The sequence below is a fragment of the Polypterus senegalus genome, chromosome 14 (assembly GCF_016835505.1).
Source record: "Polypterus senegalus isolate Bchr_013 chromosome 14, ASM1683550v1, whole genome shotgun sequence".
Classification (NCBI taxonomy): Eukaryota; Metazoa; Chordata; class Cladistia; order Polypteriformes; family Polypteridae; genus Polypterus; species Polypterus senegalus.
In genome coordinates this window covers 3790746-3806263 of record NC_053167.1, presented here as the reverse complement: position 1 = coordinate 3806263, position 15518 = coordinate 3790746, and the positions used below count along the sequence as shown (strand labels likewise).

Genomic DNA, 15518 nt, shown 5'->3' with positions numbered 1-15518 from the left:
CTCCATGTTATTGCAGTCTTGTCGTGTACGATTTACCCATGAAGTGTTAACAACGCTAGTGGCAGAGGTCATCGCCCTAATTAATTCACGTCCCGTGGTACCTGTTTCAACTGATCCTGAACATCCTAATGTCCTAACACCTTCCGTGTTGCTCACCCAAAAAATAGGTAGGCCTACACCCTTTCTGTCTCAGAGTAACTTTGGTACAGGTGAGATGTTGGGACACCAATGGAAGTGTGTCCAATACCTTGCAGAGGAATTCTGGAGCAGTTGGAGAACGGAGTACCTCAGCACTGTGCAGACCTGACAGAAATGGCAAAATAAAAGACCTGACATCAAAGAAGGTGATGTTGTCCTTCTGAAGGAAAAGCAAGTCAGGAGGAATGAATGGCCTATAAGAAAAATAACGAAGGCTGTTCCCAGCAAAGATGGATTAATAAGGAAGGTTGAGATAAAGATAGTTCAGCAAGGAGCAACAAAAATCCTTTACAGGTCCATTTCAGAACTGGTTTTTCTTTTATTACCAGATTAAAGTATTTGGCTCAGGTTTGTTGATGGTATCTTAAAGATACCAGGCGGGGAGTGCTCTGATTCTAATTGTTTAGCAAACTTTTGTAACCCTAACATAAAAATCCTAATGCTACTGCTGCTGCTGCAGGATGCAGAATGCAGGAAGCCAATGTGTCATGAAGTAGGAAGTAGGAAGTAGGAAGTAGGAAGTGAGTAGTGAATGCAGCAGCAGTTAGCCTGGTGTGTTTATTACCAAACAATCCTTCACCATCCTGCTTAGTTAGTCCTTGTGAAGGCATTCCCTGTAAGTTATCTCTTTTTTCTAGTTTTATAGCTTTTGTTTAAGTAACTTTGGTTAGGGAATGTCAAAGTAAATGTTATATTTCATCTGTAAATTCTGTAAGCTTTCAACTGTTAAGCTCTTAGCTATAAATGCTGCTGTATTTACTTTATGTTACTTATACAAGTACTTTTTAGTGTTTGTTTGTATTTGTATTTACAGTTGCACACCATTTTTATAATTAAACATTCTCAACATCACTTTGTGGTTCCAGGAATTATTGCATGAAGGTGTTTAGCTTGCTGGATAATTGAACAGGAGATTCAGTGAGGCCAGTACAAATATACTTGGGAGTCAGTTTATGTAATTGAACTCTCAGGTGGATATGCTGCTATGTGAGCCACTCCTTTGTTCAACCCTAAACTACAGTGACCAGATTTTTCTCTGGGCAACCTGGGACACCAGGTGGGGGACCGGGGGGGCGGAGCCACCCAGAAGCCAGATAGACTATAATAATGGAAATGCCTATTTTCGTGTTTCCTGCATTCTGTATGAGTTTCTTCCATTTGAAACAATCATATTATTAAACCACAAACATATACCCATTTTCAAAGTAGGGTTCTATACCATTGTATGCTATTTTTCATGAAATTACAGGCTACATCTTGCCAAAAAACAGTTTGTGAAAATTGACTGAAAGACACGCTTTCCTGATAAGCAAATAAACTCATTAGTGTACATTATTAGGTCAGTTACACTTGCAGGATAAACGTGCTTCATTCACAACATTGCATCCCAAGTACATGTGCTACTGCACGTCCCGACTTCAAAAGAAGAAACAGCAAACCAAATTCCAAAGAGGCAAGGGAAGAAGCAATGTCACTCTGCACTCTAAACTAAAGAAAAACAAAGTAAAATACAGCTGTAAGTGTAAGGAACAGGCAATCATCCGCAAATGTTGTTGTGACTTGTGTTAAATATTCATTCATTATTAATACATAAAATTAATATTATCAGATTCACAACTACAACGAAATTTACAGAGAGTACAATCTGCAGACTTGAGACTATACAGTAAAGTGTGTACAGCAGTACTTAAAGAATAAAGAGCTAAAATTAAAGTTAAAAAAAATAAACTTTGTCAGCACTTTCAATTTTCTCCTAAAAAATAAATTGGCAAGTTTAACTCTTAAGTTTAAGCTTTAACTTCAATGAAAACGGCTCACCTCGAACGCCGTATTGACGAGTAAATGACTGAATCAGGCATCAGCTCTTATATCAGGCTCAGAGCAGGAATAATAAGATAATTCCTGGCTCAGAGCGTAGCAGAGCCAAAACATGTCCTATCACAAGGCACGGCCGATACCATCTGACGATGCATCCGCTTCTGCCTTCTCGCCTTCTGTGCGTTTCCATACTGCAAACAATGACCACCAGCAGGTGTCAGACTCCGAAGAAGGTCGACTAACCGTCTGACGTCATGATGGGTAGAAAGTATGATTTGGAATCAGAAAGACTGAATGGGGTCTAGGTCTCTTGGGAAAAGTACACATTTTGTCGGAAAACGCCACAGGCCGGGACATTTCCTGATCTTTCGGGGATGCCGGGACGGGTGATCCAAAAATAGGGACTGTCCCGGGTAAACTGGGACGTCTGGTCACTGTACCTAAACTCTAGATCAGTGATTATTAACCTTTTTTGAGTCACTGACTCCTTTAAGAATCTGATGAAAGCTATGGACCCCCTTCCCCAGAAATATTCACATAAACACAGCTTTGCCTGCAATTAATATAATGTACTTTATTTATCGAGATTTGATTGTCTCAAACATATAAGACATACGCAAAGCATTTTTAAACTTTAAAGTGAACAATTAAAAAAAAAATACTGCTTTTTATGCAAAAAGTAATTGCCACTCATTAAAATTATGAAACACAATTCTCTTGTGCAAATTACTTTGTAAAACAGATCTACTACTACTACATTTTCTACTACCATTACTACTACTACTACTACTACATCTACTCTAAATCAACAGTACTGAGCTGTATAGTGAATATAAATGTTCATTTTTATCTAACCCTCACGGACCTCATGCAACCCATCCATGGACCCCCTAGGGTTCCACAAACCTCAGGTTAAAAACCCCTGCTCTAGCGGATCCTTGTGTTTACATTCTGCAAGCCATTTGACAGAGGCTTCCACCTTCTTTGAAAGATTGAGACTCAGTGGCCTGGGTCAATGCATGATTCCTTTATTTTGAGGCAAAGAAGTTTTAGCAGATATGATGGTATTTTAACATGATGGCTGGCTTGTTGGTAAAGTAACTGGCAGAATCCTCAATTTTTCACACGGCCTCTACTTTTCATTTTAAAAGCAATCATGTCATTATGTTTGCCAGGTGATAATGGCTACCAATTTAGACACTGGCACCTTACGCTTTTCCCTGACAATCCAAAACACAGAGGAGAGGTCCTATAATGATGTGCATGACTTTGAGCTCTCAGTTCAGGATGGCAGCATAGAACTAGAGGGGGGGCTGCTCTATCAGCCAAAAAGTTCTGCAGCAATGTGATTGCATATGTATGAAGTTGATTAGTGCGCTCCATATATGGTTGTTTCCAGGTGGCAACCAAGAACTTCCACATATGCATATTTGCAAAAAATGATTGCGATTTATAAAGGCAAATTACTTAGAAATGTGTGTACCCCGTGTTTAGTAAATGAGATTCTTTTTCAACTTAGCATTTTTCTGTTTTTTGGCATATGCATATTTTCACACTTGAAAATTTAAGTTTTGTGCTTGAGAACCTTATGTGGAAGATCTTAAAGTAAGTAGGTGTGTCTAACCCCCAAATTCCTATAGCCTTTCAGCACTGATCAGATTGCTAACAACACTAACCTCCTGGCATAGCCAATTCAATGTTGAAAACTTTTGTCAGATAATCATTGTAACAGTTATTAAATACTAGCAAAATACCTGCGCTTCGCAGTGGCGAAGTACTGCCTTAAAATTTTTATTAAGAAGAAAAGTAAACCTTTTAAACTGAGGGGAAATATACCAATAATTATTTGTTAAGGATCTCTTCGTATGCCACGTTGTCATTTCGGCCCTCCGGTTGTATTATGACCAAGCTGTGCGTTGAACTTACTCTTGAGTATGCAACGTACAGTTGGCCATGTAAAAAACAATCTTGCCTCATATCAATGCAAACCTTTTGTAGGGTCTGTCCCTGAGACTTATTAATTGTCATTGCGAAGCAGAGCCTTACTGTAAATTGGAGGTGTTTGAATTGAAATGGGAGATCAGAGGGTATAACGGGGATGCGAGGAATAAAAACTCTCTCCCCTGAGCCACTGCCAGTAAAAATAGTCACCTCAATTAGGTTCTTTTGCAAACACGTGACCTGAAGTCTTGTGCCGTTACGAAGTTTCGGTGGCTGTAAGTTTCTCAGTAACATTATTGGTGCCCCAACCTTTAAAATTAGATTATGCTCAGGAGTGCCTGGAGGATTCAGAGTGTGGAGAAACTCTACCGGATAGTGCACTGCGTCTTCCACTTCTACAACTGAATCCACAGACTGATATTTTTTCGGTTGTGAAGGTAGTTCTTGAAGTAAAATGTGGTTTATAGTTGTAGTCATGTCATTTCTTGGTGTCAGGATAGCGCTCTCCCTCAACCATGACATGTCGTTTTCATTGGAAAGTTCAATATGGCGGCCGACAGTGGCGTCATACCACCGAAATAAGTATGTACATCTGTTTTGGTTAGTGCAGGGAAGCCGCCTACCAAATTTCGTGAAGATGGGGCCAAAATTAAGAAAGTTTAACATGGCGGATGTTGTCGACTGTTATGACTGTTACGCGTAGAATTTCGAAATGAAACCTGCTTAACTTTTGTAAGCAAGCTGTAAGGAAGGAGCCTGCCAAATTTCAGCCTTCTACCTACACGGGAAGTTGGAGAATTAGTGATGAGTGAGTGAGTCAGTCAGTCAGTGAGGGCTTTTCCTTTTATTAGTATAGATGAAGAAGATTCCTTAAAAGTTTAAAATTAGAATTCAAATTGATTGATGGTGGTCCAATTGGCAGAGGTCATATTGAATACATAACTCCTCATAAGGCATTTCTTATGACAATGAATTCTTTATCCTTGGAAAAACTTTGATAATATTCAAAATAAAGAAAGCTTGCTTTAAAAAAAAAACAAAAAACAACTGCTGGTCATTACCTCTCAGAAATTTAAAAAGCAATAAACATTTATATCTTGTGACAGATAGGGGGCACTGTCGTCCCCTTGAACCCTCAGATCAGACGCCAGACACCAGATAAAAGTCCAAATATTGAATTTATTATAATAATAATGTGCACAAAGCACCCTCCACTCCACAATATTCATAAACCATAAACTAATCACAATAAACAATAATCCTCCAATCCACCTAGCAGCTCAGTCACCCGTCTTCCCAAATCGGCTCAATCTGCTGGGGTTTCCCATCGTCCTTTTAAAGTCCTTGACCTGGAAGTGCTTCTGATCCCTCAGTCCTTGTGATTCTTAACACTTCTGGGTCAGGTGAAAACTCCTTTTCTTCATCCCGGAAGTACATAATTTCCTCTGTCCCTGTGACCAGGACATACTTCCGGGTTATAAGGCAAATAAAAGTCTCTGAGCCTCCCTGCAGCGTCCCCTGGCAGCCCCCATGGTATCCAGCAGGGCTGTGAAGGAAAACTCCAATGTCCATGATGCCCTTCTGGAATTTGGGGCACCTCCATGCTTCCCGAAGGGCTCCATCTAGCGGCGTGGAGGTATTGGCCGGGATGAACAGCTGGCCATATCGCACAATCTTCTTAAAGCATCTTCACTACAGAAGAATATTTTGATTATATGTGCCTTCACAAAACAAAAACTTTTAGAGTTGCATCAACAAAGCATTATGTTTTTGACATAGACACCCTGTCCAGGGTGACATTAGAAGATTTAGATAGATAGATACTTTATTAATCCCCAAGGGGAAATTCACATACTCCAGCAGCAGCATACTGATAAAAAACAATATTAAATTAAAGAGTGATAACAATGCAGGTATAACAGACAATGTCATTGTATGATGTTAACGTTTACCCCCCCGGGTGAAACTGAAGAGTCGAATAGTGTGGGGGAGGAACAATCTCCTCAGTCTATCAGTGGAGCAGGACAGTGACAGCAGTCTGTCGCTGAAGCTGCTCCTCTGTCTGGAGATGATCCTGTTCAGTGGATGCAGTGGATTCTCCATGATTGACAGGAGCCTGCTCAGCGCCCGTCGCTCTGCCACAGATGTCAATCTGTCCAGCGCCATGCCTACAATAGAGCCTGCCTTCCTCACCAGTTTGTCCAGGCATGAAGTGTCCCTCTTCTTTATGCTGCCACCCCAGCACACCATCGCATAGAAGAGGGTGCTCGCCACAACCATCTGATAGAACATCTGCAGCATCTTATTGCAGATGTTGAAGGACGCTAGCCTCCTAAGGAAGTATAGTTGGCTCTGTCCTCTCTTGCACAGAGCATCAGTATTGGCAGTCCAGTCCAATTTATCATCCAGCTGCACACCCAGGTATTTATATACATTCACTGGGACTGAACCTACGGATAACTATAAACAACACTCCCGTTAGTTGAGTTCCACAGAAAAGATTGAATTGACACAGCTGAAAGTTTATAAGCTGTACAAAACAGTTGACAGGGAGAACCTGACTAGGAAATGGGAAGACACAAAGTGGAAAACTACTCAGACAGGCTATTAAAAGGGCAGATGTGCTCCCTGATTGTTGATAATCAAAATGTGATGTCTTCAGGGCCAGACTCAGGTAGAATTTCCCATATTTGATATGCAGGAATATCAGAGAAAAGATTAGTGTACCCTGCCACCCCCTGGCCTGGTGTGAACTAACCTTTGATTGGTCCCTCTAGCTGTCTCCCAAGTGCACGTGTGTGACTATATATGTATATATATTGTGACAGATAGAGGGCGCTGTTGTCCTCTTGAACCCACAAACTATATGCCAGACACCAGGTAAAAGTCCAAAATAATGACTTTTTATTAATCAACAGTGCACAAAGCACCCTCCTCTCCACAATACTCATAAGTTAATTCACAATACTACAATAAACCAATCCTCCACTCCCAGACACATTGCCACCCTTCCACCCAGCTCAGCTCGACGTCTGGGAGTTCCCAGCTTCCTTTTATAGTCCCTGACCCATAAGTGTTTCCCATCCTTCAGTCCATGATTCCTTATCACTTTCAGGTCAGATAAAGTCATTTTCTTCACCCCGGAAGTACATCATTTCTCATGTCCATGTGACTCGTATGTACTTCCGGGGCGTTGGGCAAATAATAGTCCCTGGGTCTCCCTGCAGCGACCCCTGGTGGTCCCGATGTTATCCAGCAGGGCAGTACAGGAAAACTCCATAGTCCATGATGCCCTACTGGAATTTGGGGCATCTCCATGTCAGAGGGAGGGATCCCTCCAGTGGCCTGGGGGTATTGGCCGGGATGAATGGCTGGCCATGGACCACAATATATATACTAGGGGGTTCCCCCCGCTTGCTTTGCTCATCAACCCCACCAGCTCACTTTGCTTGCCAGCCACTTTGCGTCTCTGCTGCTCACGTTGTGAAGAGGAGGGCTGAACGCACCCCAAGGAAAAGGCAGTTGCTCCTCTGAAACCCCCTCTGAAACAGTAATATAATGGGAAACAAATAGTTTTTTTTTACCTCCTCTTTGCTCGATCAGCTGCTGGATTGCTGCTGCTGCCATGCCGCGTGATCTGCATCTCACATGGCTTTTCAAACATTTAAATGCCTGTACAGCAGCTGTCCTACTCTTTGTGGTTTATTTCCGGTTAAATCTTTTGGTATAAAGTCCCGTCTCACGAGATGTGAGTTCTTGATATTTTTTAGTTTATAATTTAAAAACGAAATAAGAATCTGAAAATCTAACAACACCACATTAAAGTTCGATAAATTCTGAAAAGAATGATACCAAACAAATACAGGTATATGTAGGTTTTAAAATAAGCCCGATTTAAAGCGTGATATAAAAATGATTTTATATATATTAGCAAGCCCAACCACCCCAATGTCATCAATTTAGGACCTAGTGGCAGTAGATTTTGGACTTATTAAGCAACAAAGTTCAGGATGTGCAGATTTGCAGAATCACTTAAAAAATCTCTAATAAATAATTTTTATTCCAATAAGGTTTGAGTACAGGACTTTCCCAAAACATATAGCCCAGAGAGGCAGGAGCCTGACAATAGCATTCACAATTAGATTCTTGCCCAGGGACTGGAAAGTGAGAGAAACATACATTAGACACAATTCTTAGACTAGTTATAGCATGCTTCACACAAAATGGTGAATAATTTATTTTAACTGTAACTGACTTCAATTTATCATTTAAAAGTCTGAACAGTTCAGATTATTTAGAGGTTCTTTTGAGAAAACTGATGAAAATGTGCAAATACTAACTTTATCTGTATCAGTGTAACACTGTATAATTTCCACAGCAGATAAGAGTGGTTCCAAAAAGACCATCACATTATGCTATAGGAGTCTCATAATTCAATACGCACAAGTTAAAGGGCATCTATTGATGGACAGATCCAAAAAGATCATCAAATTGGAGTGTAGAAGTCTGTTAACTCAATGTGTACAAGTTCAACAAGTTTTATCAATGGACTAATTCAAAACCCTCAATCAGGCTCACCTTGTTTTCTTTCCAAACAAATTATTTCTTAATCCTTCCATACATTGTTCTACTGTCTGATTCCCAGAAGTTATTATATTTTGTAAGGTTGGCTTTGGCTCATTTGCAGTCACATAACCCTATCTGGCAAGTCATGGAATGAGTGCTACTGTTAAAATAAATAATCGCCGCATCGGCAGCTTAGCAAAGGGGCGTGGTGGTGTGTGGCCGAAGCGGTTACTGAGGAGTTCGTGATGTGGGCGTTTCTCACCCAAGTGCAAAGGTGAGAAGCGGTCCGCATCCGTAATTGTTCCCAGGAGCTGCTGGGAAGCCTCCAGACCAGAGAGACAGAAGGTCAGCTGCTGGTAGGGTGACTCTCCTGTGCAGGACCCAGATGGGAGAAGCAGGGGAGCCACCAGGTAAAGAAGACACCGGGCTTTGTTGTTTTTAAAGGAGTGCTTCCCAGCATTGTTTTAACCTCATTATTTTAAAGGATTGTTTTATTCTGTGTTTTTTTAACCTCCACCTTTCACACGCTTTAATGGATTATTTATTTGAAGATTTTTGAATGCACTGCACTTATTTATTTGGATATTGTTTTTATTTGTTGTTTTTAATAAAGCACTTTTGCACCTTTTTTACACCATCCCCTTGCTCCATTGTTGTGCCTCACTGCCGAGCTCATTGGTAACATTTCCAGCGGTGCTGGGTTCAAGGGCTCCCGGAAGTGAGATGGGAGCATGCAGCGAACCCGCATCATCATATGAGGATGGAGAGAAAAGGCATAGGAGTACACGTAGTACAACAGATAATTAACTATTTCTGTGATTATTGTATAACCTTTCTGAAAACAAGCCTTCATTTTGTCATTATGGGCTACTGAGTGTAGTTTGATGGGCAAAAATGGCAAATTTGTCCATTTAAAGTTAAATCTACAACACAATAAAGTGTTCTGAAAGTAAAGGGTCTGAATAATTTCTGAATATCCATAAATATGTGTGTATTTAAAGGGATCTAGTGGAAGAGATTCATGAAGAATATTTGTATTTGTGTACTGTGTACATGTTTATATACACCAGTGTACGTTTATCACTATATAAACGTGTCTACTTCATGTAAACATGCACAGTTTATGATGTACCCCATCGTATTACAGCCTGTCTGGTAAGCCCATGTGGTAGGGTGCTCCTAAGTGCGTGTTAATCACTTGGACAGCATCACAGCACGTCTTCCATGTAATATCCCTTCTACAGTATTTGATTATTCAAGTAAACAAAAAGCACCCAAGTGGCTCATGCAATACACAAAAATAATTTTTAAATACCAAGCCCCACTGTGCAAATTAAAAAAAGAAAAAACCTTCCACATTGTGCAATCAGGGAGTTCTTATTCTCATATCTCTGTTATTAGTAATTACAAAATTCTGCCAATCCAGACTTCCCAACGGACTTGTGCTGCCATGAACATTACGTTGATTCAAAGAAATAAACAACAAACAAATTGGATATAAAATGTCTCCTCAGCTTTCTTTGTCCAGAGCCCACCAGGTAGGGTACTTTCAATTTCCTGCATAATGAAATGAAAATGATGTATTTTTTAAAGATTAGTATAATGGAACAAGATCATACTAAATATCTTTGTGTGCATCTTTTTGAGTATTAAAATTAATTGCTCTTCAGAACTACTTGGAATTTTGAGAGGGCTTATATCGTACATATTATTGATTTGCACATAACGTACCTTTTGTATCAATGTTCTATAAATGAGTATTTTGAAAATATTTGTGTTAAAATTATTTAAAAGCTTATACTGCATAATGCTGTAGTCTGGTATTCTATTTTGGAGACTAATTTATTTGCTTTTAAAAGTTCTTTTTAAAGGTCTTCCTGTTTATTCAGACTCTCCCTTTAAGATCCCATTAAGTTAACTGATTGAGTTATTTGTCCAGATGGATACGTTTGTAAGTTTATTAAAAAAATACTTTACATCACACTTACCTGTACTTCAACTGCTTAGTCTAATACAAATTAATTGCGATTCAAATTTTTTTTTGCACAAAGAAAGATGAATGTAAGTGCACTGTTGCTATTGTTGTAGTTTGAAATGTTAGATGAATTATTACAGTAAACTTTTAATCAGTGTGTGTTTGTGTGTGCGCGCGTCTGTTTGTGTGCGCGCGTGTGCTCCACAGGGCTGCTGGGATTGGCTCTGGCTCCCCGTGACTCTACAGCAGTAAATCTCAAAGTGTGCGGCGCCGTTACATTACGGAGGGGGCGTGAAGCACCCCAAGTCCAAGGTTTGGGGGTAAAATGTTGAATTAACGTTTTTGAAATATAAGCACTTAAAAACAATGGCTACGTTTTTTACTACGTGTAGTAAAACATAGATTTTGGACAAGGGCGAAAATGAAAGCCGGCGATGGGTAGTCACTCGTAGCCGAAGTAAAGAAAATATGACGAAGCCTGTCTTGCTCCTGGGCTCACTGTCAGGTTGACTCAAGATGAGGAGAGACCGTTGTGCTTTCTACGTCTGAAAATTCTGGCAGCTGACAGGATGAGGCCAAACAAATTAGGAACGCATAGAAACGTTGCTCCCTAGTTATATCAATAAACCATTCGAGTTTTTTTCCCAGAGAAATTTAAAAACACACCTTGTGTAGGAAAGTCGCTTTTAGTAAAAGCGGCAACAGTGAATATGAAAGCACAAATAGCCTCATACAAAGTCGCCTATTGAGTTGCACAACGCAAGAAAGCACACACAATAACAGAGGAGCTAATTCTCCCTGCACTGATGCCGTGTCTGTAATCCTGGATGAGACTAGAACCTCAGAACTAAAAGCTGTCCCGCTGTCAAATGACACGATCGCAAGACGCATATGTGACAAAGGACCTGGAAGAACAACTCCTTGAAAAACTAACTAAAAGAATCGCGCTTTGGTGTCCCAAGTTGATGTGGCAACTGACAGCAGTAAACGCAGCTTGTTCGTTTAAGATTCTTTACTGTTATCTGACAGAATGCGAGCTGACTTGGTAGAGCTGCGTGCGCACTTTCACAGATGGTGTACAGATCATGTCAGGGTAAAAATGTGAATTGCAGGCTGTAAACAACAGCGTCTAGGGAAACACGCAGGTTTTTACACAGAGGAGCACTGGCATCAAGGAAGATTAGCTCTGAGCTACAAGAGGCTTTAACCGACGTTATCGCAACTCGGGTTCAAGTGTACAACTCAGAAACGGAGTGAATTCTTGCTTGGTGTGGAGAGGGAGTATCCACTCATAGGACAGAAGGCTATAAGCATTCTGCTTCCTTTTGCAACATTCCGTCTCTGTGAGATTGGGATTTTCACTGAATACAAAGCAAAGGTCTAAAATGAACAAAGTGCACGACTTGAGAGCGGGGATATCAAGTCTGCTGCCCATTTTGAAAAGATGCGGTATGCACAACAGACTCACCGCAGTCACTGATAACGTAATAAGGCCTGAGTTCTCACAAAAAGACACGTTCTCTTTTTTCCAAGTCACTGAACTTTATTTTCAGTTTATTATTTTGTGTTGTGTATTATTATTGTTTTATTTCTTTATTCGTTTTACACAGGTTGTACTTACTGTTTATCCTCCTAGCAAAGATGGGAGCAGTTCATCTTTAAAACTTTTCTTTCTTGCTCAATAATTTTGAAAAAGTAGACCTACTAATCTAGCAATTTAGTGACAAAAGACACACACAATTTTTTTTTGATAAGTTGAAGTTTGCAAAGGCCGTCCTCTCCAAGACTGAAAAATCTGTTTTTGTATTTTCAGAAATTATGTGAAAAATGTACTGTTTCATTTAATTATCATACATTTATTTGAGGCATGGAATATAACAAAAAAATCTAAATTAAAACTTCAACTTTTAAACTTAAGCAAGCAAAGTTAGCCATTTTAAAAACCTGTAATAACAAACAGAGTGGTATGTTACTAGATAATGTGCTCTTTATTTTCAAATTTTACATTACCTCAAGAATAAAGCTGGAATTTATGTATTATAAAACAATGTGTAATGCTGAAGAATTTGAAAAAGTGAGGAGGGGCAACTAAAAATCAATTTGGAATAATGAAGGGGAGCTGGTGTATGATTGCCATGTTAAATATTATAAGGATTAATTGGAGAACTGAATACTTACTTCAAACTTGTGTATTTGACTTAATGTGTGGGGTAGGAGGTGTTTAAAAAGGAGTAGTGGAGGAGAATTATGATTTTTTCTTGTAGAAAACATGTATCTATTTACTTATCAAGATAAAGTATTTAAATTTGTGCAGTGTAGGAGGAGTATACTGGGGAGTATGGAGGAGTATTTGTTTTTTGTTAATTTATTTTTTGTTAATTTATGTCTCTATTTACATATCAAGGAAAATTATTTAAATTTGTGTAGGGGTTAGGAGGTGCATACAAGGGAGTAGTAGAAGAGTAAAATGACTATGATTTTTGTCTTGCTTAACATACGTATCTATTTACTTATCAGGATAAAGTATTTAAATTTGTGTGCAGTGTGGGAGGCGCATATGGGAGTAGTGGAGGCGTAACATAATTATTAATTTTCTTGAGAAATTATTTATATTAATGGGTTTTGTTTTCTATTATTGTGCAAAATAAAGTTTATATGAAGAACATTATTTTTATCTGCACAAAGTAACTATAGAAAGAAGGGTGAAAGAAAACATGTAGTTGTTCAAGTTATTACAATTTATAAAAACAAAATCTGAGCCAAGTTGTTTTTATACAACTTGTACAATATGTATGTGTATATATATATATATATATATATATATATATATATATATATATATATATATATATATATATATATATGTGTGTGTGTGTGTGTGTGTGTGTGTGTGTGATTAAAAACATTGTACAGGTAGTTTGGGTACTTGGGGTGGGGGAATGAAAGCTCAACTGCTTCTGAAGGGGGGGCAAGACAGAAAATGTTGGGGAACCACTGCTCTACTAAGTTAAGTACGCCTGCTTACAGATGGACTGACACTTCTTTTCCAATGTCTGGTTCACTATAATAGATCATAAAATATAATTTTCATGATTGAATCAGTTTTTCTTTTTTTTTGTATATTTTTCAGCAGAGCCACAATCTTCACTATGAACTCCACTGAAGATGCATTCCTGGCAACACTGACTAAAAAAGAATTTCCTTCTGCAGCACCTTTGTCACTAAAAATCAAATCCATTATAAAGATCTCCACTGTAGCATTTTTATATATTGTAACCATGCACATCAATGGCTTGCTGATTTTTACGTTTCTCAAGCAGCCTCTGTTCCATGGTAATTCCCGCTATGTCCTCTATATCCACATGGTGTTCAATGATGTGTTTGGGCTGAGTGTCTCATTTATCATGCAAATTTATTTTCAGGTAATGCCCTACACACCTGTGCCAGTGTGCTACTTTCTCTTGATCCTGTCTGTTTCTAGCACCTTCAACACCCCCTTGAATTTAGGACTGATGGCCCTTGAGCGCTATGTTGCAATTTGCCAACCACTCCGACATGCAGAACTCTGCACCATTCCCAGAACGTCCTGTGCTCTTGCTGTGACGTGGGTGATAAGCCTCCTTCCTGCAGTGTCAGACCTCATCATTGTCTTCTTCGTTGAGTCACTGAGCTTTTTCAACACCAGAATAATCTGTAAAGGAGACAGCTTCAGCAGGGCACCATTCCAGTCCATTAAGAGACACTGCATGAACATCATCTATTTCTCACTCGTTTGGCTTATTATCATTTTCACATATACTGGGATTTTCATTGCTGCCCGGTCGGCCAGCATCTCTGATAAATCATCTGCCAAAAAGGCGTACAACACTGTGCTTCTTCATGCAGTTCAATTAATGTTAAGTATGCTTACATTTCTGGCTCCCTTAACGGAGATATTCTTTGTAGAATTTCCAGTGGAATACCAGATGGATGCTCAATACATCAGGTATGTCTTTGTAAACATTCTTTCACGATTTCTGAGTTCATTAATTTATGGACTAAGAGATGAAAACTTCCGAAAGCACATTAAAGGACATTTGAAGTGCTTCTGTAAGACATTCCATTCAGATAAGGACATGCAAAAGTAATCTGTGGGTTTTTAGTAAATTATTGCATTTGTGTGGTAAAGTAAATATTGAAATAATGGAAATGCAACCTTCTAAGAATTGTGCTTGGATGTCAGTCATGTTGGTCCTTGTTGGTTTTCAGAAATCTGTAAGAAGTCTTCATTGTGATCCTAACCTTCTGTGAAGACAAAGTAAGGTGGCCAGCTGCATGAAAACTGAAGACAAAAATTTTCTTCAAAACCCTACATCATATTTTATTCGTCCTTGTCTCATCTTATTACTTGTATTTTTTAGTTAATGTCAATTTGCATTTTCATTGTCTTTTCTGAAGAGTATAGCCAGTGCATTTAATTAATAATTACATGTAAACCAATGTATCATTATTTTAAAAAAAATTCCCTAGTTTCTTTTGTATGTATTAATCATTAAATGCCAATTGTTTGATAAGACGGTTACAGATTAAATGGTAATACTAATGTTGTGTTACCTTCATTTCATTATGAATCTGCATGTCTGGCATTAGGCTTGTGATGTGTGAAGGGTTTGTTCTGACCTGCATAAATGGATGGATGGGTTAAATCTGCATATACAGCTTTTAAAATAAAGAAACTTCTGAACAGCTTTAAGAGCCTAATTGTTGTGCTTGACTACTTTGTTTTCCTGGAGTTTCACTAAAGCTGAATGCTTAAGTAAACCTTAAATATTCAGTTAATCAGATGATTAGAGGTTTTAAAATGAATGCTGAAGACAGCATTTAGAGGGGTGGTGAATAAGATAATAAGCAGATATCACAGAAAGGCAACACTTTAGTTTATTTGAAGTCATTCTTATTGCAGCACTCCTGTCCTAACTGTTGTCTTACATCACAGAACCACACTGTCAAATTCCAAGAAAATACACTTTACTGGATTGAT

General features: G+C 38.9%; 1 protein-coding gene across 4 annotated transcripts; it reads left to right on the top strand.

Moving 5' to 3' along the window:
* The first annotated feature begins 726 nt into the window (after window positions 1-726).
* LOC120514975 (odorant receptor 131-2-like) lies at window positions 727-15213 on the top strand. 4 transcript variants are annotated; one of them, XM_039735640.1, is made up of 3 exons: window positions 727-814; window positions 13629-13831; window positions 13921-15213. In XM_039735640.1, the coding sequence occupies exons 2-3, from the start codon at window positions 13829-13831 to the stop codon at window positions 14623-14625; spliced, it is 708 nt and encodes a 235-aa protein (XP_039591574.1). In that variant the 5' UTR covers window positions 727-814; window positions 13629-13828; the 3' UTR covers window positions 14626-15213. The 4 variants fall into 4 exon arrangements, with proteins under 4 accessions (XP_039591574.1, XP_039591573.1, XP_039591572.1 ...); XM_039735639.1 differs by having other exon boundaries at window positions 13629-14483; window positions 14747-15213; XM_039735638.1 differs by having other exon boundaries at window positions 13632-15213.
* Window positions 15214-15518: the final 305 nt, after the last annotated feature.